The following is a 26,571-nucleotide window of genomic DNA, read 5'->3' as shown; positions in this document are numbered from 1 at the left end:
TCAGCCCCAGGATTGTATTCAATGATGGAGTGGGGTCAATGGGCCAAATGGCCACCTCCTCCTAATTAGTGTATCCTTTTGCTGGTTTGGCACCAGTTTGGTCATCATCGCTTTTGAGAGTATTTTTAAATAATCAGATATAACAATGTGAGAACAGCTATTTCATTTTGTTTTATTATTGGCAAGTAAAGCATTAAACACAATAGTATGTGGACTCTGTCCGAGCAAATTCTCACCAGCCTGCAATAATCAGTCACAACTTGGACATTTGTTTGATCCATCAGGTATTCAGATTATTTCAGTGTCTCAACATCCAGCAAGTCTCACACTCAACTCCAATAGGATATGTCTTCCAATGATTAAAACGTCAAAATATAATTTCTCCAACAAACGTGAAACAAGCTTGTTAATGATTTCATAAATTATGTCAATTCTTCTTGGAAATCATTTTTTCGATAGAAAATTACTTTTAATAAATAGAGAAGCACCTCAGCAAATTTGAAATAATTATAAAGTTAAAAATCAGACAACACCAGGTTATAGTCCAACAGGTTTAATTGGGAGCACACCAGCTTTCGGAGAGTCGCTCCTTCATCAGGTGATTGTGATGAAGGAGCAGTTCTCTGAAAGCTAGTGTGCTTCCAATTAAACCTATTGGACTATAACCTGGTGTTATGTGATTTTTAACTTTGTACGCCCCAGTCCAACACCGATATCTCCAAATCAGAAATAATTATAGTGTGTAATGACAAACACTGTTAGAATGGTGACCATGAGGAGAGGGAAAGGGATTATCCAGACAGTGCAGGGACCCCCCTGTGGCCACCCCCCTCATCAATAACTATACCGTTTTGGATACTGTTGGGAGCAGTGACCTATCAGGGGAAAGCCTCAATGGTCAGGTCTCTGTCACTGAGCCTGGCTCTGTGGCTCAGAAGGGAAGGGGGGAAATAGGAGAGCAATAGTGAGAGGAGATTCAATGGTGAGAGGAACAGACAGGAGATTCAGTGGTTGCAGACGAGACTCCCGGATGGTATGTTATCTCCCACACGCCAAGGTGAGGGATGTCTTGGATCGAGTCTACAGGATCCCTAAAGGGGGAGGGTAAGAAGCCAGATGTTGTGGTACACATCGGTACCAATGACATGGCTAGGATAAGCGATGAGGACCTGAAAAGTGAATACAGGGAATTAATTTGGAAGCATTAAAAACAGGATGAGCAGGGTAGGAATCTCAGGATTGCTACCAGTGCCAAGAGCGAGTGAGGCTAGAAACAAAGAGCGAGTGTAGATGATCACATGGCTGCAGGGCTGGTGGAGGAGGGAGGCCTTCAGAGATATGGATCATTGGGATACCTTCTGGGGAAGGTGACCTGTACAAGAAGGACAGGTTGCACCTGAACTGGAGCAGCATCGATGTATTGGGCAGGAGGTTTGGGAGAGCTCTTCGGGTAGGTTTAATCTAGTTTGCAGACCCCCTCAATAGCAACAGAGACATGGAGGAGCAGATTGGAAGGCAGAATTTGGAATGGTGCAGAAGTAACAGGTTGTTGTCATGGGTGACTTTAACTTCTCTAATATTGATTGGAACCTCCTCAGTTCAAATAGTTTGGAAGGAACAGTTTTTGTCAGGTGTGTCCAGGAAGGATTCCTGACTCAATATGTAGGTAGGCCAACTAGAGGGAAGGCCATATTGGATTTGGTGCTTGGTAACAGACCAGGCCAGGTGTCAGATCTCTCGGTGGGAGAGCATTTTAGTGATAGTGATCAACAACTCCCTGACCTTTACAATAGTCATGGAGAAGGATAGCAGCAGACGGTATGGGAAAGTATCCAGTTGGTTTAAGGAGACTTACAGTGCTATTAGACAGGTACTGGGACACCTAAACTGGGAACAGATGTTCTCAGGAAAATGCACGACAGAAATGTGAAGGTTGTTTAGGGAGCAGTTGCTGATAGTGCTGGATAGGTTTGTCCCACTGAGGCAAGGAAGGGATGGTCGGGTGAAGGAACCTTGGGTAAGAAGGGATGTGAAACATCTAGTCAAGAGGAAGAAGGAAGCTCACTTAAGGTTGAGGAGGCAAGGTTGAGGACTCTCGAGGGTTACAATGTGGCCAGGAAGGAACTGAAGAACGGACTTAGGACAGCGAGAAGGGGGCTTAAAAATGGTTAAGTGGGTGGGATTAAGGAAAATCCTAAGGTTTTTATCACTGATGTGAGGAACAAGAGAACGGCCAGAGTGACGGTCAGGCCAGTCAGGGATAGTGGAGGGAACTTGTGCCTCGAGTCGGAGGCGGTAGTGAAGGTCCTTAATGAATAATTTGCTTCAGTATTCACTACCTTGTCGTTTGTGAGGACAGTGTGAAACAGACTGATATGTTTGAACAGGTTGATGTTTGGAAGGAGGATGTGTTGAATGTATTCAGCCTGAAACTTTACATTCTGCCTTCTTGCCATGTGCTTTATTACTAACTTTGTAAAATACCTGAACAAGGTATGACAGACAGGGATAGCACTGGGTTTCAGTGGTTTGATTTGATTAGATTGCCTACAATATGGAAACAGGCTCTTCAGCCCAGCAAGCCCACACTGACCCAGACCCATTCACCCCTGACTTGGCAACTTAGCATGGCCAATTCACCTGACCTTCACATCGTTTGGATTGTGGGAGAAAACCAGAGCACCCAGAAGAAACCCACACAGACAAGGGGAGAATGGGCAAACTGCACACAGACAGTGGCCCAATGCTAGAATTGAACCTGGGTCTCTGTATTGACAGGCAGCAGTGCTAACCACTGAGGCACCATGCCCCACCATGAATGACATGCACCCACCCATGTTTCCCGTTATCCTGATCTCATTATGGAAAGCCATGAGGCCTGTCAGCTGCTCATTCCAGAATCACAGCAGTTTGCTTCTTGGGTTTCAGCAATGCTGTTTGAGCTGGACAGACATACATCCTGAAGGCAGAACACCGAGACAGTGAATAGGAAGGAGTGTCCACTCCTGGTTCAAGACTGAGAACTAGCTCTCACCATTTTTCTGAACAGTTTGGTGCAGTGTAACACTAAGATCGAGGAATGATTTATTTCCTCCTCTTTCTTCACCCACACTCCAAGCTGAGCAGTCATTAAGGTGAGATTGGAATCCATTGACAGTGATAAACAATTTAACAAAGGAAGACTGGCTTCAGAGGCAAACCTGTCACTGGAAGATATTCTGGAGGTTTGTTCCAAGCATTCATGATGAAGTATGACATAGAAATTACCAGCTCTGGTTACAAGGTTATGTTTGTGTCTCTTCATTAGCATAAACTTTGGAAATTCTTCAGCTATTTGAAAAGTATTCCAGCCACAGAATGTAATGGCACTCGAGAGGAAAAAGCCAGGATCATTTTGTTCAAATTGCTTAGAACCGGGAACGTCCTGTAGGTTTTCCTGAAGGCCACATCATCCTGCTGTTGAAGAAAGAGAATATAAATATTCAAAGGAAGCAAACCACTGACAGTATATTTCAGAGCCAATTGTCTTCATTCGCTTGACCTTGACATGAGCTTGAAATACTGACACGCCTTTATTCATAATGGCTTTAAGATCCAAGTTTCTGACAATAAAAACAACAATTGGGAGAGAACAAGTTGGATTAATCTGTGAGAGACAGGAATTTAGAATGATTATTTGTCGAGAGTTGAGTTTAATCTGAAATCCTGATTGTGAGGGAACAGGCCTACACCTTCAGGCTACATCCTGTACATTGTGGCAGGTTTGAGGCTGTGTCAGAGGTGAGCTGGGAATTCCAGCAAGTGCAGCACCCTTCACATTAACAGACCCTGCCTTGTCTCAAGGCAGCAATGGGGTTGGTAATGGGCCTCACAGATACCCAAGTACAAGAGTATAAACCCACTTTGGTCTAGCTCCCCAGCTGTGTTTCAGTAGAGGCCCAGGGGATCTTTTCTATCCACCTGAGAGGGCAGTGAGGCCTTTGATTTAATGCTTCATCTGAAAGACAGCCCCTCTGCCACTGCAGCACTTCATTTACACTTCACTGAGGTACCAACCTCGATCAGGTGCTCAACTCTCCAGAATGAAACTTGAAACTACAACCATTGATTTGCCACAATTTCAACTTAAAACACTTTAACAAAGGCAACATTTCACTTGCCACATCATCGAAAATTCAAAATAGTCAGTACTATAGGCCACGGGTGAACTGATTGAAGTCCCTCCCAGGAGGGGAGTAAAGTCAAGCATCAGCTCCTATGAAAAGCTAAGACTCGGAAGACAAGTCCATGAGAGGAGCTTTCATGAATAAATGAACAATTTGGGAAATAAACCTAAAGGTTAATGTTTTAGATTCTTTCAGTGTTTCGGTGTGAACATCCTGTATGGATTTTCCCCTCATACACGCTGTGAATCCATATTCTAATTACTTCGACCCAACCTGCAGTTTTCCATCTGCTCACATCCAAGAATACAAAGAATTTCAGGCTGGGATTGCAAGGTTTGAAATATGGATCATCACATTGGAATGTTCACAGTGAAGTTCAGGAGTTGTTGGCAATTCAAGACAGCAACATTTGATTCAACATTGTCCCTTCTGCTCGTCAAAGGTTTATTAATAGGTGATCATTGCTTTGGGTTTGTTATTATACTGTTCATTGTGTGAAGAAATTCAAATAATCAAAGCATACAATAAAATCAAAGTGAAACGTGGAAACTAGTCACTTGATCCAATCAGTTTGTATTAGCGTATGTGCATGTCGCCTGTAATTGATTGAAAGAAATAACAATTCAGAATGAACAATGTGTAAATGTGAAAAGGAATGGATTTGCAGCAGGAATACACTTTAAAAGGAGAATGACAGCCTTGAGAGCAGATTTTCTTACCTGATTGTCTCATAGCAGTGAACTGTAATCACGATGAAAATGATAAAGGCCCCAACAATAATCAATGCAATAGAATGTGTCGATGAAGCAACATCTGAGGCATCGTCACTGTGATAGTCCTTTGAGAAAGAAAATTCGAAATGTTATTATATCAAAGCACCATCAGGGATCTAGCCACAGGTCCACCATATTTAAGGGCTGATCACAAAAATCCTGAAAGCCGTTAGAAATGTTCGAAAGGCACTTCTGCCAATTCATACCTTAACTCAAGGCTGAAAGAGGAGAGGTTGAAGAAATAACAGGAAAAAGGAAAATGAAAGGAAACATGAAATATGGACAAGACGAAAGAAGTCCAGTCTCCAGGACAACATGCCTCACTGGTGCAGAGGGAAGTTTCCAATACTGGCTGTACCAGCCTTCAACTGCACAGTGGTTGTAGGTGTCCTTGTAATCCACGCTGCATTTAGCTCCCAGAAGACAGTGTCCCATGGCTGTGAGCAGCTGGAGATGTATGTGGATTGTGCCATCTTGCAGAGTCTGTCAAACCAGCTTCGTTGCCAGTGGGTGACCCTGTTTTCTTTTCACATCAGAATTGAGGCAGTTCAGCCTCAACCAACTATTCTGAATGTTCCTTAAAACTCCAGCTCCCACCCAGCTCCCATTCAATGTGCAGAAGAAACCGAGGTCTAAAGGATCAGAGAAATATCTGTCAATCAAAATGGAGCAGCTGGACAAAACAGCGGAGTATTAGAAACCAGGATTGTTGAAGTCCTTTTTAATTAATTGTCTCTGTTCTATTCTATTAAATCTAAATCAAATGCCGCCTAAATTAAGGACATTTCATACACTGGAGAAAGAGACAGTCAAACCAAAATGGACATGTAGCAATTCAAAACGAACCCTCAGAAACCACGATTTCTGTAAAGGTGACAAACAACTCCAACAATTCGGTCTGCTGTGTAATGGATTACACATTTCCAATCTCATCTACATCAATGATCATGACATGTTGTACTGTCGGAAAAATGATAGGTAACAGTGGCCTGTTCTGGGTGAGAGAAATGTGCACTGGGTATCTAGACTTTGCTTTGGGATTCTCTCTTGCCTGATGCATTTGGAGACATCAAAATTTGTGCCATGTTCTATTTTGGCGCTGGGTTGGCAAGGAACTCTGGGAGAAAACTGCCTTCCCTTGGATCATTTGAATTTGAAATGCCTCGACCTTGACTATTGCCAACTTGACTCTTTCCTCGGCTCATCAATGACAATTTCTGATCCCACAAGGATGGAGAGAGTCAGGTGAGTGAAGTGGGTCACAGGAGTAATTGCAGTGATTTCAATGGCAGTGTAACAGAGTAACAGCAAAGGGAGCTGAAGGACACAGCATGAAACACATAACAAAGTGGCATCACAGAGCAAGGCAGATCAGCGATTCACAGGGAAATGTTTCAGTTCAGTTACTGATAACTTCTTGTTGTGGTTCTGTTCGCCGAGCTGGGAATTTGTCTTGCAAACGTTTCGTCCCCTGTCTAGGTGACATCCTCAGTGCTTGGGAACCTCCTGTGAAGCGCTTCTGTGATGTTTCCTCCAGCATTTATAGTGGCCTGTCTCTGCCGCTTCCGTTTGTCAGTTCGAGCTGTCCGCTGTAGTGGCCGGTATATTGGGTCCAGGTCAATGTGTTTGTTGATAGAGTCTGTGGATGAGTGCCATGTCTCTAGGAATTCCCTGGCTGTTCTCTGTTTGGCTTGCCCTATAATGGTAGTGTTGTCCCAGTCGAATTCATGTTGCTTGTCATCTGTGTGTGTGGCTACTAAGGTTGTGTCGTTTCATGGCTAGTTGGTGTTCATGGATACAGATCGTTAGCTGTCTTCCTGTTTGTCCTATGTAGTGTTTTGTGCAGTCCTTGCATGGGATTTTGTACACTACAGTGGTTTTGCTCATGCTGGGTATCGGGTCCTTCGTTCTGGTGAGTTGTTGTCTGAGAGTGGCTGTTGGTGAGTCCTAGTGGTCGCAGTAGTCTGGCTGTCAGTTCGGAAATGCTCCTGATGTATGGTAGTGTGGCTAGTCCTTTGGGTTGCGGCATGTCCTCGTTCCCGTGTCTTTCCCTTAGGCATCTGTTGATGAAATTGCGAGGGTATCCGTTTTTGGCGAATACATTGTATAGGTGTTCCTCTTCCTCTTTTTGCAGTTCTGGTGTGCTGCAGTGTGTTGTGGCCCTTTTGAATAGTGTCTTGATGCAACTTCGTTTGTGTGTGTTGGAGTGGTTGCTTTCATAGTTTAGGACTTGGTCTGTGTGTGTGGCTTTCCTGTAAACCTTTGTGGTGAATTCTCCGTTCGGTGTTCTCTGCACCATCACGTCTAGGAATGGGAGTTGGTTGTCCTTTTCTTCCTCTCTAGTGAATCGGATTCCTGTGAGTGTGGCGTTGATGATCTGGTGTGTGTTCTCTATTTCTGTGTTTTTAATTATGACAAAGGTGTCATCCACGTATCTGACCCAGAGTTTGGGTTGAATTTGTGGTAAGACTGTTTGTTCTAACTTTTGCATTACTGCTTCTGCTATGAGTCCAGAGATCCGTGAGCCCATGGATGTTCCGTTGATTTGTTCATATATCTGGTTGTTGTCAACATGAGCAAAACCACTGTAGTGTACAAAATCCCATGCAAGGACTGCACAAAACACTACATAGGACAAACAGGAAGACAGCTAACGATCCGTATCCACGAACACCAACTAGCCACGAAACGACACGGCCAACTATCCTGGAGAGAAATGTAAGTAGGGAATTGGAAGAGGGCAAATGGGTGAGGGAAGAAACAATAAATATTGGAATACTGAGCGGTGTGAAGGAATAGAGAGACTGTGGAGCACATGTTCCCTGAGGTTACAAATTAGGTCGATCAGCTGCAAAGAAGGCCAATGGGATTGTTGATTAACCAAGGTGTAAAATATAGCAGCAGAGAGCATCAGCTCAATCTAGGGCAGCCACTGGTGGAGTCCTGCACACAACACCATTTACAGGGTTACTGGAAGGATTTAATCACGGACAAAATGTACACAGACATTGACAAAGGTATCACCAGGAATAAAGAACACAAGGACAGATTGGAGAGACCAGGTGTTTTTGGAACAGGGATGGTTGAGGAGAAATTTAATTGAGATGGACAATGCAATAGGCGCTTGAGGCAGAGTGAGCCTGTTTCCCGAGGCAGAGAGATCATTAACCATGGGGTAGAAATTTAGATTAATTTGTGGATGAATAGAGGGCAGTTGAGGAGAAGATAGAGATCTGGAACTCGCAACTGAAAAGTGTAATGGAGTCAAACCCTAATTATGTTCAAAAATGAAAATTGGATCTGCATGTAATTGTTATAATTTACAGAGCAGCTACTGGAAAGTGGGATTGATTTTGGATAGATCCCTCTCGGTACGCACAGGCGTGATGGACAGAATGGTCCCCATCTGTGCTTTCAATGGTCTATGTCTCTCTGCTTCCCTTTCATTCCACAATGAAATTGTATTCAAACCACAATGAGAGGACAGATTGATCACAGCATGCTGGAGATTTATTGTTCCAGAATAAAACACAGTATTTGATTGGATCATTCGTACCAGTAACACAGCGAAAGAGGTCAAGTGGTTGCACTTGCAGGTGATGTTGTGAAGCTGACTTTCTGTCGTACAGCCAGACTCACTCCAGATGCCATGACTTGTGCTCCCTACAATGAAAAGTTAGAAAATCAGAGGTGAGCCATTACTCCCCAATCCTAGAGCGAACAAATTTTGTTTATCAAATGTTAACTCACCTTTCCTGAAATCCCAAAAGGCACATTTTCCACTTGAGTTAGTCTAAAATGGAATTGATTTACATCATAAAGGACACTCATTCACTTAAATAACTTATTTGTTCAGTTGCACAACGATGAATGAATGAATGTTTGCTTTTTCTCTTACCGGCAAGGTTGTGTTCTGGAAGACAATGATCACTGGGTCTGTGAGGTTTTCAATGGTGACATTGACCACTTCTATTCCACTTACTAGATTGTTTAACACAGTGCTGTTATTGTCACTCTGGAGACAAAGAACAGCAAGAGTAATGTATACTTAAGGACTGTGTATACTTTTTACAGATGGGACAGTGTATTTTAAACAGGATTAAATTTGAATAAATTCGTATATACAACCCTTTTTGCAGAGACTTGGCCTTATTGGTATTTCAGTAAGTGAGACAAAATAAGGAGCATTTCTGAATGGTATGAGTGTACAGCCAGCATGAAACTGCCCACCCAAACAAGGCAGAGGCAGATTAGGTTTGCAGAAACATGTTTGGATTCATTTGTCAGAATGTCCTCACCTACATATGGGCAGCACAGTGGCACAGTGATTAGCACTGCTGCCTCACAGTGCCTGAGACCCGGGTTCAATTCCCGCCTCAGGCGACTGACTGTGTGGAGTTTGCACATTCTCCCCGTGTCTGCGTGGGTTTCCTCCAGGTGCTCCGGTGTCCTCCCACAGTCGAAAGATGTGCAGGCTCGGTGAATTGGCCATGCTAAATTGCCCGCAGTGTTAGGTGCAGCGGTAAATATAGGGGAATGGGTCTGGGTTGGTGCGCTTCAGCGTGTCGGTATGGACTTGTTGGGCCGAAGGGCCTGTTTCCATACTGTAAGTAATCGAAAAACATTCCAAAAGGCTGATTTAAACTGAATCCTCATATGTTCTTTACAACTTTGAACACATTGTTTATGATCGACATTTGAAGGAAGAATCTCTTCCTGTAATGAGAGGCTGTTCATCCGGGGCATTGAATATTGGAAATAGAAAAGTTCATGTTGTGTGGATGGAAGTAATCTCCTGATCTCTGTACTGGAAAGGAACACTTTGTCTGTGACTGCCGATGTTCCAGTTTACCTGACATCAAGTTAAAACAGGAAATGGTTTTGCAATCCATGGATTTTCCGATGGTTGTAGCACCTTCACTTCCATTTCAGTATTTACTCCAGGTCTCCCAATGTCAGCTATTTTCCCAGCTCGTTAAAGCTGTTCCAACCCACACTGCCCAATTCTTTTACAATTACAGAGGACTTCCCGGGATATGAGAGATTGGGAGAATTGGTGAGTATGAACTGGCCAGAGTAGAAAATTACTGAATGAAAATGGAGCATATAAGGACAACTAATGTTTGAAAAGTCAAAGTGATGCAAAAGATGAAATAAACAAAAACTGAAAGTATTGTTCCTGTTGGTTCCTTTGTTATTTTTATTTGCTGGAGACTGGTATTCTGGAAGAAACACCAAGCTAATGATGGATCAATATACTGAGTACCTTGTGTCCATTTTCACACAAGAGGAAGCAGACAAAACACCAGTAATAAACAGTAAACCTATTAACTAGGAGCAGGAGTAGGTAACTCAGCCCCTCAAGCCTATTTTGCCGTTCAACTGATCATTGCTGATTTAATCCCTGCCTCAACTCCACTATCCTGCTCTCTCCCCATAACCCTCAAACCCAGCATTACTTAAACATCTGTTTCTCTCCTCCTCAAATTTATTCAGTCTCCCATGTCCACTGCATTCTGGAATAGAGAATCCCATAGATTCATGACCCTTTGAGAGAACAATGGATGAATGAAGGGATTGGGGTTCTCATCAAGAATACAAAAGCATTATACGTGAGATGTAGACAACTGGGATCAAATGATTCTTATGAAGAGTATAAAGATGGTAGGAGCATTCTGAAGAGGGAGATCAGGAGGTCAGAGAGGGGATATGAGAGCCTTGGCAGATAAGGTTCAGGAGTCTCTAAAAACATGAACATTAAAAGAGGAGCTCAAGAGAGAATCGGGTCCCTTACAGATCAATGGAGAGATTAATTAGGAGATGGGAGAGATACAAAATAAATACTACGTGTCAATCTTTTACTGTGGAGAAAAAAAATGGTGGCTAGGGAACTCTGGGTAAATAAATATTGATGTGTTGAATACAGTTCACATTGCAGAAGAGGAAGTGTTGAATGTCTGAGAAAACATAACGTTAAATAAATCTCCATGACCTGATCAAGTGTATCCCAGAATGCTGTGGGAAGTGACGGAAGAAATTGTGGAGCCCATTCAGAAATATTTGACTCATCTGTCATCACAGGTGAGTTGCCAGAGAACTAATGTTGTGCCTTTATTGAAGAAAATTGCTTGGAGAATTGTGTTCAAGAGTCAGGGGGTCATGATGCAGCTATGTAAGACATTGATTGGGCCACACGAAGGATTTTGTGTTCATTTCTGGTCGTCAGTCCAAAGGAAGGATTGGACACTTCAGAAAGAAGAGTTTACAAGGATGCTGCCTGGATGAGAGGGTATGAGCTATAAGGAGAGGTGAGTAAAACTCGGAACGCAGGAGCTGAGGGGAGATTTAGTCGAAATGTACAAAATGAATGAGATGCATAGCTAGGGTTGACATCACTATCCTTCTGAGCAGTTTATGCTCTCAAACCCAGTGTTCTCCTGCTATAACTATGTATTCTTTTCTTTCAAACCTCTCCCTACCCTCTCTCCAACTGTCTCTCAGCCTGTCTTGTGTCTTAAACAGTGCCACAAGTATGGCAGTGAGCTCACACAGGTGATCGAGGTCAGTGAATGTATCTTCAAAAGGACATTTCCCCCCAACCACACCACTCTCACCACACGCTGCTCAATGCACCACAGCCATATCACCCAGCAGTCCCTGGGGACTGGGACTCAGACCAAACATCCAGATACTGCACCTTGTGCTCATGCAGAACCCAGTGAGGCCAGACCCTCACCCAGTTCCTGCTGCTTCCACAAAACTCCAGCTACTCGGTACAGCAGCCCCATCACACGACACGGTACAATACAATCACTGGGACATTTCTCTCTCTCTCTTGTTGGAAAATATTGACCATGAGAGTATGAAGCAGCGTGTATGAGCATAAACCTGCTGTCCTTTCTTGCATCCCACTCTGAGGCACAGCACGACATTTCACATTGTTAACTTCATAAATGTAGCGATTACTTGATATAATATTATCCTCTTGTTATTTTTCAAATGAATTAACTTGCATTTTACTTCAATGTTGATTCTGACTACGTTACCTGGAAAAGTTTTGTATTTCCATAGATAATAAAAATGATTCTTGATATCAGAACATTTGGCGGTTCCTTAACCTTGTCCAGAAGAGTTGGAGGCAATTCAATTTCAACCTTTCGGGCTAAGCTTGAGACATTTTTCTGCTGGATCTGTTTGAATGAAACAAGGTAAATCAGTTGTTTATCATGAGCCCAGCTGGTGATAATACTGAACCAGTTAGATTCCAGAGTGAATCCTGACTTGATTGACTGTAAAGTTTATTTTTCCAGTTTGGGTACCATGGTGATCAGTCACTGAACATATTCATAAGAGGTTTCTCATATTCTTTTAACTAAGAGCAGAAGTTTAGCATACAAACTGGAAAAACCAACAACATGATATAAGTGAGACGTTTTGGAAGTATTCAATCATAAACAGCAAAAAGACCCATGAACCCATTACCACGATAGTATCTCTCAAACAGACTTAACCCCCTGTGAACTGTCTCTCCGGTCAATTTCTTACTCAACTGACAAGCTCACCAGGGTGACATTTACACATTCACCTGTGATCTTTTCTCCTTTTCTGAGATACCCAGACACTGACAGACTAAGAAATGCTAAGGGATTTTTTCTGCTCTGTCTACCTGTACAGCTGAAACAGCTTCTGACATCTTGTTCGCTCTGATGGTCTGGGGACTGTCAAAATTAAACTGCTCTTTTACTGGTATGTATTCTTTTCTTTCAAACCTCTCCCTACCCTCTCTCCAACTGTCTCTCAGTCTGTCATGAATCTTAAATTGGTAAACACTCCAAGTGGCTCACTTTTCTAACTTGGAAGTATTTCACCATTACCTCATTGTCACTGGGTCAAAATCCTGGAGCTCCCTCCCAATCCCATTGTGGGTCTACCTACAGCACAGGGACTGCAGCAGTTCAAGAAGGGGATCTCACCACCACCTTTTCATGGGCAACTCGGGATGGGCAATAAACGCTGACCCAGTCAGTGACACCCACATCCAATGGGGGGGAAAAGAAACAAAGAAACATTGTCCAATAGTCTTTCCATCAGGTGACATGTTTGGGTGTTTAGCTTAAGCACATCATTTCATGGAGAGGTCGTTTTGATCCAATGCTTCACAGAACATTTTTCCGAGAACTGAAAATCCATTTACCTTGAGAGTCCAAGATCCCTGATAATAGCAGATTGGGAGCCTTTATCACAGTCTGTACTCTGAAATATCAGGAACAATATGCTGAAGGAAAATAGGTGGAAAGGCAACTTGTCAGAGGGAGATGAACAGTTTATACAGAAATACTGATCGGTTCAGTGAGTGGGCACAAAGTTGGTAAATGGAGCAGAATGTGAGAAAATGCAAAGCTGTTCATTTTGGAAGGGAAACCAAAACCGTGTCATTTAAATGGAGAAACCCTGCAGAAAGCTGCAACACAAGGGGACTTGGGGAAACTTGTGCACAAAACACAACAAGCCCACTCACAGGTGCAGCAGGTAATCAGGAAGTCTAATACAATATTGGCCCTGATTTCAATGGAGTTGGAATATCAGAGTAGGGAAGTCTTACTGCAACTGAACAAGGTGCTAGTGAGACCACATCGGTAGTATTTTGGTCCCCAACTCTTGAATACATTCAACATTTTGTCATCAACTACTTCCTGTACTAATGAAGTCCACAGGCTCACCACTGTCTGGGTGAAGAAATGTCTCCTCATCTCCATCCTAAATGGTCTACCCTGAATCGTCAGACTGTGACCCCTGTTCTGGACACACCCACCATCAGGAACATCCTCCTGCATCTACCCTGTCTAGTCCTGTTAGAATTTTATAAGTCTCTATGAGATTCCCCACTCACTCATCTGAACTCCACCAAAAACCATCCTATCCTCATCAATCTCTCCTCATGTGTCAGTCCCGCCATCCCTGCAATCGGCCTGGTAAAACTTCACTGCACTCCCTCAAGAGCTAGTGTATCCTTCCTCAGAAAAGGAGACCAAAACTGCAACAATATTCTCGGTATGGCCTCACCACGGCCCTATACAAGAGTCACATGTAGTGCAGACCAGGTAAACAAAGCAGATTTTATTCCCGAAAGGGGATTCGGGGATTTCAATATCTAACTCTAATAGACTTACCCTGTGTTCCAGGGTTCTGAACCTTTCCCACCCAGGGCACCTGTACAAGGCTGAAAAGTTGTTGTGGCCATTCAGGGAGAATGGGAGATGTCAGGGCCAGTGGAGCTGGGGAAGACCGATAGAGCAGGGGAAGGACAAAGACTTTTAAATGAAGGGGGAAACGTTGAAGAATGGAGGCATGTGGGACTGTAAGAACGAGAGGTATAGGTCAGAGAGGTTTGAGGAAATCTCATAGTTTTCAAACAGTGTGTAAGGTTGGCCAACGTCAGTGCTGCAGGAGCCACGCCTCAAAGTTGAATCATTAAGGCCACACCCACAGATTGAGGAAATGGAAGAATGTAAAGCTGCATCATTCTGTCAGAGCATTTGTGAACCCACTTTGGAAAGCTTTGCTGTATTCCCTTCTCCCACATGGATGTACAGTACTTCACCTCCCCTTCAATCCATCCCCGCAGGTCACTACAATTCCTCCCCCTCGTAGTGAGTCCCACATTCTCTTGGAGTAAACAGGACTCCAAGAGTGATCTAACCAAGATTTGAGATAAGTTTTGCATAATTTCCTTCCTTTTCAGTCTATTCATCTAGATGTGAACTACGCACGATGATTCTTTTATTCTGAACTTAAGAACCTGCATTTTTATAGAATCCCTACATTGTGGGAGCAGGCCATTTGGCCCATCAAGTTCACACCGACCATCCAATGAGCATCTCACCCATACCCACACACTGACATTTCCCATGGCTAACCCACCGAGCCTGTACACCCCAGGACACTATCACAGTCAATCCATGCAACCTGCACATCTTTGGACTGTGGGAGGAAACCTGAGCACCTGAAGGAAACTCACACAGACACGGGGAGAATCTGCAAACTCCGCACTGACAGCCACCCAAAGGTGGGATCGAATCCAAGCCCATGACGCTGTGGGGTAGCAGTACTATCCATCAAACCACCATGCCACCCTAATTATCTGTGTACTGCTGCTGAGATCCTTTTGTTACTGTCCTCAAATTAAATTCTTGTTTTTCAAGTAAGAGATGATGTCTTTATCTTTCAAACCAAAATGTGTATCACATGTTTATACGTATTGATATTTGTTTGTAAACTTTATGCCCATTCTGCAATTATTAGATTTCTGATCATTTGTGGTAATCCCCACCTTTATTGGTTTCATCCATAAATTTACAATGTTTTTCAATTCCAAACTCTAAGTGAATAATAAAAATTATCAACAATTGTGATGTATCTTCTGATGCCAAATTCAAGAGCACCTTTGGAGAGGTTCAGGATCGGATTAAGTATGACCCTGAGGTAGTTCACAAACATTGAGTGGAATTAAATAAGTCTAGAATACAGTATCAATGTGAATTCACAGGAAGGGTTAACTTCAGTTTAAAATAACTACACTGAAAGATTCTCAAGCCCTCTCACAACATTTTCCCTAAAAATGGTGTTAGTTTCCAACACATGATAGTCATTGCTTACAATGCCCAGCTAAACACAACACTCACCAAATCTGATGGAGGAAAGTGAAGTCCTGGGAACTTTTCAGCTTCTATTTTTTGAATGTGAGCAAAGTAATTTGGCGTTGAGAAGGATTGATTTCCTCCTTCAATTTCTATCTCTGAGAGTATTCTCTCCAGTGTTGTACTACAACAGAAACGCAATTTAATAAAAGCAGAAAGTGCTGGAAATATTCAGCCTGGCAACATCTGTGCAGTGAGCAACATGTACATGGCTCCACAATAAAACGTAAAGGGGTCACCCCCACAAGCTCATAACCAGAGGGACCTTGTTGATGACACATGTACGATTTTCCAGGGGAAATGCTGTAAAGTGCTTCAATAAATCCAGGACAACATACTGTGGATTATTAAGTAAATGATGAAATGAAGCAAGATATATTTCTCATACTGTGAGCCCTGGGGGTGCTCAGAGTCTGGCAGCCAGCATTACCAGGGACTGGGCATGTGTGTCAGGCACTAACCATTTTAATCACGGATTAGTGCGATCAATCAGGGAGCTTTAAACAGACAAAAAAGGGAGCTTTAAAAAGGTGAACATGTAAAGAATTTTTTCCATCTTCTCGTGATATTGCAAATGCCCCCATTCCATCAGCAATGTTAACAGACCTGCTCACCACTGCCAACATGGAACCTGACCTTGATGGGTGGAAATTATCCTGAACCAGGATCTGAACCAGGAACACAGGGAAAGGAGAGAAATACCCAACACGTGACCCCCACACAACATTCACATGAACGCTTGCTCATAGATGTTTAATTTAATCACCGGGCTGAAACTGGAATTGTACATTAATTGGAGGTGAAAATTAGACGGTGTCTATAACAGACAGCTGATTAGCAACAAGTTGAAAATCACAGATCTCCTGCAGTGCCACATGGCCCATTGAGTCTGCACCAATCAGACAGTCAGCCAAGGCTGGAATTGAACTGAGATAACTGGTGCTGGGAGGCAGCAGTGCTAACCACAGTGTGACCAATCAATCCCACAGATTCTGTTCTCAGATGAACATCACATTTTATGAGCACTGATACCTACCTGTCAGGAATGACACCATCACATTGCCCTAGGAATTTGTTCACTGAATCAGAGTTGTTCATATTTTTCTCCCGGGAAAGCAGTTGCTGCATCATGTCACGGCACATTTGGTTGGGATCCAAATTCTGGGGAGTGGGATTGTTACCTGCACCATGACGGAATATGAAGGAAACAAAATATAAACAAGTAAAATGGTTTGAACTTTATCAGGAGTAATACAGGAAATAACAAGAAACTACCCAAAACTCGCAACTAGAATTGGGGAATTGGAAACCTTTGTTCAGATGTTTTTTTGAAAGGAGGAGAGGGTGTTTAGTCATAAGCCCGTGGGTAATGTAAGAAAGGGCTCTTTATTTATTTATTCATTTGTGGGATGTGGGCGTTGCTGGCTGGCCGACATTTATTGCCCGTCCCAGCTGCCCTTGAGAACGTGGGGGTGAGCTGTCTTCTTGAACCAGTCCACCTGCTGTGGGTTGACCCCCAATGCCATTAGGGAGGGAATTCCAGGATTTTGACCCAGCGATGGTGAAGGAATGGTGATATATTTCCAAGTCACGATGGTGAGTGTCTTGGTGGGAAATATGCAGGTGGTGGTGTTCCCATGTCTGTGCTGACCTTGTCCTTCCAGATGGGTGTGGTTGTGGGTTTGGAAGGTGCTGTCTGAGGATCTTTGGTGAATTTCTGCAGTGCATCTTGTAGATAGTTCACACTGCTGCTACTGAGCATCAGTGATGGAGGGAGTGGATGCTTGTTGATTTAGTGGGGATTAAGCGGGCTGCTTTATCCTGGATGGTGTCAAGCTTGTTGAGCATCTTTGGGGCCGCACTCATCCAGGTAAGTGGGGAATATTCGCTCACACTCCTGATTTGTACCTTGCAGATGGTGGACAGGCTTTGCGGAGTCAGGAGTTACTCGTCACAGCCTCTGACCTGCTCTTGTAGCCACTGGGTTAATGTGGTGAGTCCAGTTGAGTTGCTGGTTAATGATAACCCCAGGATGTTGATGGTGGAGCATTCAGTGATGGGAACATCATTGAATGTCGAGGGGTGGGGGTTAGATTGTGTCTTCTTGGTGATGGTCACACCCTCGCATTTGTGTGGCTTGAACCTTGTCAGGCCAAGCCTGGATATTGTCCAGATCTTGTTACATTTGAACTTGGGCTGCTTCAGTGTCTGAGGAGTCATGAATGGTGTTGAACATTGAGCAATCATTGGCAAACACCCCCACTTCTGACTTGGTGACGGAGGGAAGATCATTGATGAAGCAGCTGAAGATGTTTGGGCCTAGGACACTACTCTGAGGAATGTGTACAGAGATGTCCTGGAGCTAAGATGACTGACCTCCAACAACCACGAATATCTTCCTATGTGTCAAGGGATGACTCTAAATACCAAAGATTTTGCCCCCTGATGCCCACTAATTCCAGTTTTGCTAGGACTCCTTGATGCCACACTTGGTTGAATGCAGCCTTGATATCAAGGACTGTCACTCTCCCTCACCATTGGAATTCAGTTTTTTTGTCCATTTTTGAGCCAATGCTGTAATGAGGTCAGGAGCTGAATGGCCTGGTGGAACCTAAACTCGGCGTTACTGGGCAGGTGCTGCTGGAACGCACTGTTGATGGACACCTTCCATCACTTTCCTGATGGTCGAGAGTAGACTGATGGGTGGGAATTGGATTTGACTTACCTTTTATGTGCAGGACATCCCTGGGCAAATTTCCACATTATTGTGTAGATCCCAGTTTTGTAACTGTACTGGAACAGCTTAGCTAGGGATGTCGCAAGTTCTGGAACACAAGTCTTCAGCACTATTGCCAGTACTATTGTACTATTTGTGGGCGGCATGGTGGCACAGTGGTTAGCACTGCTGCCTCACAGCGCCAGAGACCCGGGTTCAATCCCCACCTCAGGTGACTGACTGTGTGGAGTTTGCACATTCTCCCCGTGTCTGCGTGGGTTTCCTCCGGGTGCTCCGATTTCCTCCCACAGACACAAAAATGTGCAGATTAAGTGAATTGGCCAGGCTAAATTGCCCGTAGTGTTAGGTGAAGGGGTAAATGTAGGGGGTGGGTTGTGCTTTGGGGGGTTGGGCTGAAGGACCTGTTTCCACACTGTAAGGAATCAAAAAATGTTGTCAGGGCCCAGAGCCTTTGCAGAATCCAGCATTTCCAGCCATCCCTTGATATTATGTGGAGGGAACTGAATTGGCTGAAGATTGGTATCTCTAACGCTGGGGGCCACTGGAGGAGGCCAAGATGGATCATCCACTCAGCACTTCTGGCTGAAGGTTACTGTGAAAGCTGAGGGGAATGATGGTTGATGCAGAGCAGTGCATGAGTGAAAATCAACAGGATCTGGTGGGAGGGGGGAGAGACAGGTTAGGGGGAAGACTACACCAAGTTAGTGAGATTGGTGGACTCCTGAGGGGAAGTCTCCTGAATATAAAATACCATTGCCATCATTATCTCATATTTAATTCTATTCTGAAGACTTTGGAAACTAACAGCAGGTTGCTCTACATTTGCAGTAAAACAATGGATACACCATAAAGCTGAAATCATTGGAACTGTGGTTTAGATTAGAGTGGTGCTGGAAAAGAACAGCAGGTCAGGCAGCATCTGGGGAGCAGGAAAATTGACATTTCAGGCAAAAGTCCTTCATCGGGAATAGAAGCAGAGAGCCTCCAGGGTGGAGAGATAAATGGGGGCTGTGTTTTATAAGAAAATTCAAACAAGATATTTCCACAATCTGCTGTAACAGTGGTCTTTCTCCCACTGTGCTTCCATCCAGCACGTTCTGCACTAATACAGCCATCACTGTAGCACAATTCCCAAAACTGAATAGTCGATTTTATGATAAAGTTCATTTACCTGCTGAAGAGGACAGGCTGGAGGATGATTCCTAAAGTGGAAATTCATACGTGAGATATTTTTCAATCAAATCGATGTTTATAAATAATGGAATTGAGATACTGAAGGATAATTCTGTCTTACCGGGGGTGTTTCACAGGGTCTGCCTGTCACTGGGGTAGTGACACTGACATGATTGGAAAGGTTACTCTGTGTTGTAATTTTAAATGGGTCACCACTTGGAAAAAAGGCAAAAATGTCCTGTAAAGAAATATGGTAAAAATATTGCAACAGATCATCCTAAATTAAAGATTCATACTATAAATATTTCACAGATTTATTCATCTCCAACATGGAAATGTTAAACATCTTCATGTCTCTACCTGTCATCAGAGCACAGAAAAATGAGAAGTATAATTGGTTTTGAGCAAGTGAAAGGAGATCAGGGAACATTCCAGAATGTCCCTGTACTTGATCAGTCCCCAAGTATCATTTAAATGTTTAAATACTTCAATGGTGAAGAAAACAAAATCTTTTTTTTCACAAAGTGTCAGTCCGCAGACTCCAAATGTGAGAATTCCCAATTCTTAGCCCTTCAGTGGGTGCTATTGTGTAACTGCACTATCTATCCCTGATTGGAGGGTAATCCCACATTAACAGGAGTGGAATTGGGGCTAACCTGGGTCTCAGGCTGAGATCAAGTATTGGACTGCTGAAGGAAATCCAAACATTTAAAATTTAAGCTTTAATACAGCTCTCACTGGGGCCCTATTCAGCCTTCCCAGTCTGGTGGAGGTTCCAGATGTACCTGCTAAACATTGAGGCCTAGCAGGCAGGGACACATATAAACAGATGGACATGGAGCAGGAGCAGGACAGACCGGCCTTTGGGCCTGTTCCACAATTTAATAAGATCATAATACATTGGAGCAGAAGGAGGCCATTTGGCCCATCATATCTGCTCTGTGATTCAATAAGTTCAAGGGTGATATGATCATCCTCACTTCCACTTCCCGACCTTTCTCCAATAATTCTTAACTCTGTCACTGAATAAGAATCTGTCTAACTCAGTCTTTAATACACTTTATGGCCCAGTCTCTCCAGGCCTCTGAAGTAAATAGTTTCATACGACCAGTGCCTCGGAGAAAAGACATTCCTCATCGTCTCTGTCTTAAATGGACACACCTTACTCTGAGATTATTCCCTCTGCCCCTGAACTCTCTCACGAAGAGAAATAACCCTCAGCATCTAGCCTGTCAAACCCCCATAACCTGAAATGTTTCAACAAGGTCATCTCCCAATCTGTGAGACCTCAAGTACAGGCAAAACCTCCTCAACTTCTTGTCATAGCGATGTCCCTCCGTACAGAATCACAGAATTCTTACAATGCAGAATGAGGCCATTTGGCCCATTGTGCTTGCACACCTCTTCAAACAAGCATCATTACCTCATCCCAATCTCCTGCCTCCTCCCCATAACCTTGCATATGATTTTGATCCAAATAACCAGCCAACGCCCTGTTGAAGGCATCAATTGAACCTGCCTGCACCACATTTCCAGGCAGTACATTCCATACTCTAACTCTTCACTCAGTGAAAATGTGTTTGTTTGTTCTCCCATCACCCCTGTTTGATTTGCCCATCCCTTTAACTCCCTGCCCTCTTGTCCTTGCTCCTTTCACAAGCAGGAGCAGTTTCTTCCTGTGGGCTCCATCCAGCCCACTCGGTTTCAAAAGCCTCTATCAAATCTCCTCTCAGCCATCCTCTCTCGAATGAGAACAGTGTCAACTTCTTCAATCTATTCCCATCACTATCATTCCTCATTCCTGGACGTATTCTTGTAAATTACTTCTGCATTCTCTCCAACGCACTTACATCCTTTCTATAATAATATGCCCACATCTCCTAACAATACTTGTGGTCTAACCAATGAATTATACAAGTTCAACATCACCTCCCTGTTCTTGTACTCCATGCCCCTACTAATACAGGTGAGAATACTGTGGGCTTCAACTGCTTTCTCCACTTGTCCCACCACCTTCAATGATCTGCGCACCTAAACACCCAAGACCCTCTGCTCCTGCACCCCCTTTTCCGTGGGACCCACACAGTGAACATTTCGGGACTGCCTCCAATGCCCGTACATCTTTCCTTAGAGTAGGGGACCAAACTGTTCACTGTCTTCTTGGTGTGTTCCAGCAGGTGCCCAGTTTCATTTTAACAAGTCGTCCTTATTTTTACACTTCATTCCCTTTGAAATAAGGAGCAACATTCCATTGGCCTTTCCTATTACCTTCTGAACTTACACACTAACGTTTTGAGATTCCTGGAAGAGAACTACCAAAACCCTCTTTTGTCGTTTTCTGCAGGCTTTCTTCATTAAATAACATTCAGCTCCTCCAATCTCCCTGGCAAACCTGACAAACAGCCATGGTGTGATTGAAAACCATGTCCCCAGAAGACCGACCTGGGGTTCAGCATTACTAATCCAGTTACATTCCCACTTTCCCACCACTTCCCCTCCAGTTTGATTGGGCCGTGCTGTGCTGCTTTCTCGTTATTGCCAGCGCCAACACGTTCTCAATACGCACCGACCTTTCGTCCTTTCACACAATTAGTTCCCTTTCTTCTCTTATGCAGGCTCTTGTGAGACCCAGCAAACCACCACAAAGAAGAGACACAGACTGGAGTGCTTCAGTTCGAACCCCACCTCTGAAGAGGATGCTGCTGAGTGCTCAGAGGATGTCCCAGCAAGGCTTTCACTGCACCCTGTACCAGCTCAGACTTTCATCTCAGTGGGTACACTTTCTAGATTCGAGATAGGAGCACAGTCTGGTGAGCACATCATTGTGCTGTCCCACAGTTGGCCGAGGAAGAAATGTCCCAGGTCACTGGTCAGGAGAGAACTGGAGACCAGGCACCTGCACAACACCAGGCAGAATATGACCCTCTGTTCTCAGCAATTAAAGGAGATCAGCAACATGCAGAGAAACACCCAGCAACAGTATACAAGCTTGTCTGCAGCAGGCAGGAAAGTGAATCCAAGGATGGATGAGTGCACCAATGCTAGCTCTGGCACCATGGACAGGCTGGTGACTGCTCTGGAAACCCAGGTCCTGCACACCAAGTGTCTGCTGCTTATACACACAGGCCTGAACTCCATCAGTGTAGCTATCAGCTCTCAGCATCAATGGCAAAGCCAAAGAGGGATGAGGGACCTCAACCTCATTCCAGATACTTCTTCCTCTCAGGGAGACAGGATGGTGCCAGCAGACACCCACAGGAGAAGGAGTCCCACATGAGACCTCCCGCAGCTTCTCAGGACAGTCTAGTGGTGTCCGGCCCCTTCACCTCCCCCCTGCCTCCGATGCTAATACCTACTGAAGTCCAAGCCAAGAGGGATGAACCTGAAACCCGGCAGGACAATCTTAGCTAACCTGGGCCCTCTAGAATCAAATATCCCTGATTTGGGTGACCAACCAAGTCTTCCAGGCTAACAAGACCAGCTACAGAGAACATTGCCCCTATCCCAGCAGCAGAAGGCCGGACTGCACTGAGACATCGGACTGAGACTGACAGGAAATTAAAAACTGCACTGAGGGCATATGGGTGACAGGGATGACACATCAGTGCATTTCTCTAAGAATATGCTCCTTTGCATTCTCAAAGTGTCGGCTTCATTGTCTGTGCAGCTGTTGGAGCTAGTGAGAGGTGAGCAGCCTTTTCAGATATCCCAAGGGAGAAAGAAGCTGTCATGGCCAAGCCTTACTCATTCTCTCAGAAGCACCCAACTCCTCGACTGCAGATAGCATCAGAATTATGGATCCTGAACTGTGACCTCGATGACTACAGCTAAGGCAGGTTAATGTTAACAACACTAAGGATAAAAACAATGTTCAGGGATTCTGATAGGGTCTGGCCTGCACAAATCATCCACATTTACACAAACCTTGACAGTGAGAGGGTAGGTTCAGTGATGATATCACATATCTCTGCAGGCAACGTTTTATTCAATCTCTCAGCTTTCGGAGGGAGTGTATTGTCATTAAAAGCTGGGAGGTACACAATGGGGCGTTCACATCTTCCCTCTCCCTCATAGCACAATGATCTGCTGAGAGAATCTGCACAAAACACTGCTTCTCTCTGGTTAGGTGCTGCCCAACAGGATGCCCAAGTTTTTCAGGGCAATTTAGCAGTTTGACACATTGAAGACTACAGCTAAGGTCAGACAGTTTGTTTCAAAATTACTTACCTGTAGCGGGCAGCAGAGTTTTTTTTTCTCTCTCTTCACAAAAAGAGCGGGAGCAGCAGAGGAAGTGACGGCAAACAGAGGGGCAGCCGGGAAGGAGAACGGTGAGTATAAATACTCACCCTTTAATCACCAACGGTCATTTGAGTGGGAGCAGCGGCCGAGGAAAAGCGAACCCGGGAGACTACAGCTAAGGTAAGACAGTTTGTTTCAAAATTACTTACCTGTAGCGGGCAGCGGAAGTGAGGTTGGAGCGCATAGCTGGGCGGGAAGGTAAGTGATTAGCATTTGAGTGGGTGTGTTCTAGAAAGGGGGAGAAGAGGAGAGCGCTAATTATAGGGGACTCTCTAGTTAGAAGGACGGACAGGCGGTTCTGTGGACATGGGCGAGACTCTCGGATGGTTTGTTGCCTCCCGGGTGCTAGGGTCCGAGACATCTCGGACCGTGTCTTCAGAATCCTTAAGGGGGAGGGTGTGCAGCCAGAAGTCGTGGTACACATTGGCACCAACGACATGGGTAGGAAGAGGGGTGGGGAGGTCATTCAAGAGCTCAAGGAGTTAGGCTGGAAGCTAAAAGCTAGGACAGACAGAGTCGTCATCTCTGGGTTGTTGCCGGTGCCACGTGACAGAGAGGCAAAGAATAGGGAGAGAGTGCAGTTGAACACGTGGCTGCAAGGATGGTGTAGGAGGGAGGGCTTCAGATATTTGGACAATTGGACTGCATTCTGGGGAAGGTGGGACCTGTATAAACAGGACGGGTTGCACCTGAACCAGAAGGGCACCAATATCCTGGGGGGTAGGTTTGCTAGCACTCTTCGCGAGGGTTTAAACTAATTTGGCAGGGGCATGGGATCCGGACTTGTAGTCCAGCAAGTAAGCTAGCTGTGTGTCAGGATGTCCAAGACTGTAGGGAGGCTGTGGAGAAGGTAGCACTGACAGGGACTACTTGCGGACACAGAGATGGGCTCAAGTGTGTATACTTCAATGCAAGGAGTATCAGAAATAAGGTGGGTGAACTTAAGGCGTGGATCAGTACCTGGGACTACGATGTTGTGGCCATCACGGAAACATGGATAGATGAGGGACAGGAATGGCTGTTGGAGGTTCCTGGTTACAGATGTTTCAGTAAGATTAGGGAGGGTGGTAAAAAAGGAGGGGGGGTGGCATTGCTAATTAGAAATGGTATAACGGCTGCAGAAAGGAAGTTTGAGGGGGATCTGCCTCTGGAGGTAGTATGGGCTGAAGTCAGAAATAGGAAAGGTGCAGTCACCTTGTTGGGTGTTTATTATAGGCCCCCCAATAGCAGCAGAGATGTGGAGAAACAGATTGGGAAACAGATTTTGGAAAGGTGCAGAAGCCACAGGGTCGTAGTCATGGGCGACTTCAACTTCCCAAATATTGATTGGAAGCTCTTTAGATCAAGTAGATTGGATGGGGCGGTGTTTGTGCAGTGTGTCCAGGAAGCTTTTCTAACGCAGTATGTAGATTGTCCAACCAGAGGGGAGGCCATATTGGATTTGGTACTCGGTAATGAACCGGGTCAAGTGGTGGGCTTGTTAGTGGGTGAACATTTTGGTGATGGTGACCACAATTCTGTGACTTTCACCTTGGTTATGGAGAGAGATAGGTGCGCACAACAAGGAGGTTTTTACAATTGGGGGAAGGGAAATTACGATGCTGTAAGACAGGATTTGAGGAGCATACGTTGGGAGCATAGGCTGTCAGGGAAGGATGTGGTGGAAATGTGGAACTTTTTCAAGGAGCAGATACGACGTGTCCTTGATATGTATGTACTGATCAGGCAGGAAAGAAATGGTCGTGTGAGGGAGCCTTGGTTGACGAGGGAGGTTGAATGTCTAGTAAAGAGGAAGAAGGAGGCTTACATAAGGTTGAGGAAACAAGGTTCAGACAGAGCAGTGGAGGGATACAGGATAGCCAGAAGGGACCTGAAGAGAGGGATTAGGAGAGCTAAGAGAGGGCATGAAAAATCCTTGGCGGATAGGATCAAGGATAACCCCAAGGCATTCTATGCGTATGTGAGAAACCTGAGAATGACGAGAACGAGGGTAGGTCCGATCAAGGACAGTGGTGGGAGACTGTGTATTGAGTCGGAAGAGATAGGAGAGGTCTTGAACAAGTACTTCTCTTCAGTATTTACGAACGAGAGGGACCGTATTGTTGAAGAGGAGAGTGTGAAACGGACTGATAAGCTAGAAGAGATACCTGTTAGGAAGGAAGATGTGTTGGACATTTTGAACAACTTGAGGATAGACAAGTCCCCCGGGCCTGACTGGATATATCCTAGGATTATATGGGAAGCAAGAGAGGAAATTGCAGTACCGTTGGCAATGATCTTCTCGTCTTCACTGGCAACGGGGGTGGTACCAGGGGACTGGAGAGTAGCGAATGTTGTGCCCCTGTACAAAAAAGGGAATAGGGATAACCCCGGGAACTACAGGCAAGTTAGTCTTACTTCTGTGGTAGGCAAAGTAATGGAAAGGGTACTGAGGGATAGGATTTACGAGTATCTGGAAAGACACTGCTTGATTAGGGACAGCCAGCACGGATTTGTGAAGGGTAGGTCTTGCCTTACAAGTCTTATTGAATTCTTCAAGGAGGTGACCAAGCATGTGGATGAGGGTAGAGCAGTGGATGTAGTGTACATGGATTTTAGTAAGGCATTTGATAAGGTTCCCCATGGTAGGCTTATGCGGAAAGTCAGGAGGCATGGGATAGAGGGAAATTTGGCCAATTGGATAGAAAACTGGCTAACCGGTCGAAGTCAGAGAGTGGTGGTAGATG

General features: G+C 44.6%; 1 protein-coding gene across 1 annotated transcript; it reads right to left on the bottom strand.

Annotated features, from left to right (window-relative positions):
• Nucleotides 1-1,484: 1,484 nt before the first annotated feature.
• LOC140496208 (adhesion G-protein coupled receptor G1-like) lies at nucleotides 1,485-19,780 on the bottom strand. The gene is made up of 10 exons (XM_072595706.1): nucleotides 19,668-19,780; nucleotides 19,545-19,575; nucleotides 16,673-16,817; nucleotides 15,622-15,760; nucleotides 11,986-12,129; nucleotides 8,838-8,954; nucleotides 8,690-8,732; nucleotides 8,496-8,602; nucleotides 4,886-5,004; nucleotides 1,485-3,456 (listed from the first exon to the last, which is right to left on the bottom strand). Exons 3-10 carry the CDS (start codon nucleotides 16,777-16,779, stop codon nucleotides 3,408-3,410), a joined length of 825 nt encoding a protein of 274 aa, XP_072451807.1. The 5' UTR covers nucleotides 16,780-16,817; nucleotides 19,545-19,575; nucleotides 19,668-19,780; the 3' UTR covers nucleotides 1,485-3,407.
• Nucleotides 19,781-26,571: the final 6,791 nt, after the last annotated feature.

This window comes from Chiloscyllium punctatum, chromosome 26, assembly GCF_047496795.1.
Source record: "Chiloscyllium punctatum isolate Juve2018m chromosome 26, sChiPun1.3, whole genome shotgun sequence".
Classification (NCBI taxonomy): domain Eukaryota; kingdom Metazoa; phylum Chordata; class Chondrichthyes; order Orectolobiformes; family Hemiscylliidae; genus Chiloscyllium; species Chiloscyllium punctatum.
Note: the sequence above shows the minus strand (reverse complement) of the source record. Positions and strands in the feature narration are given on the sequence as shown.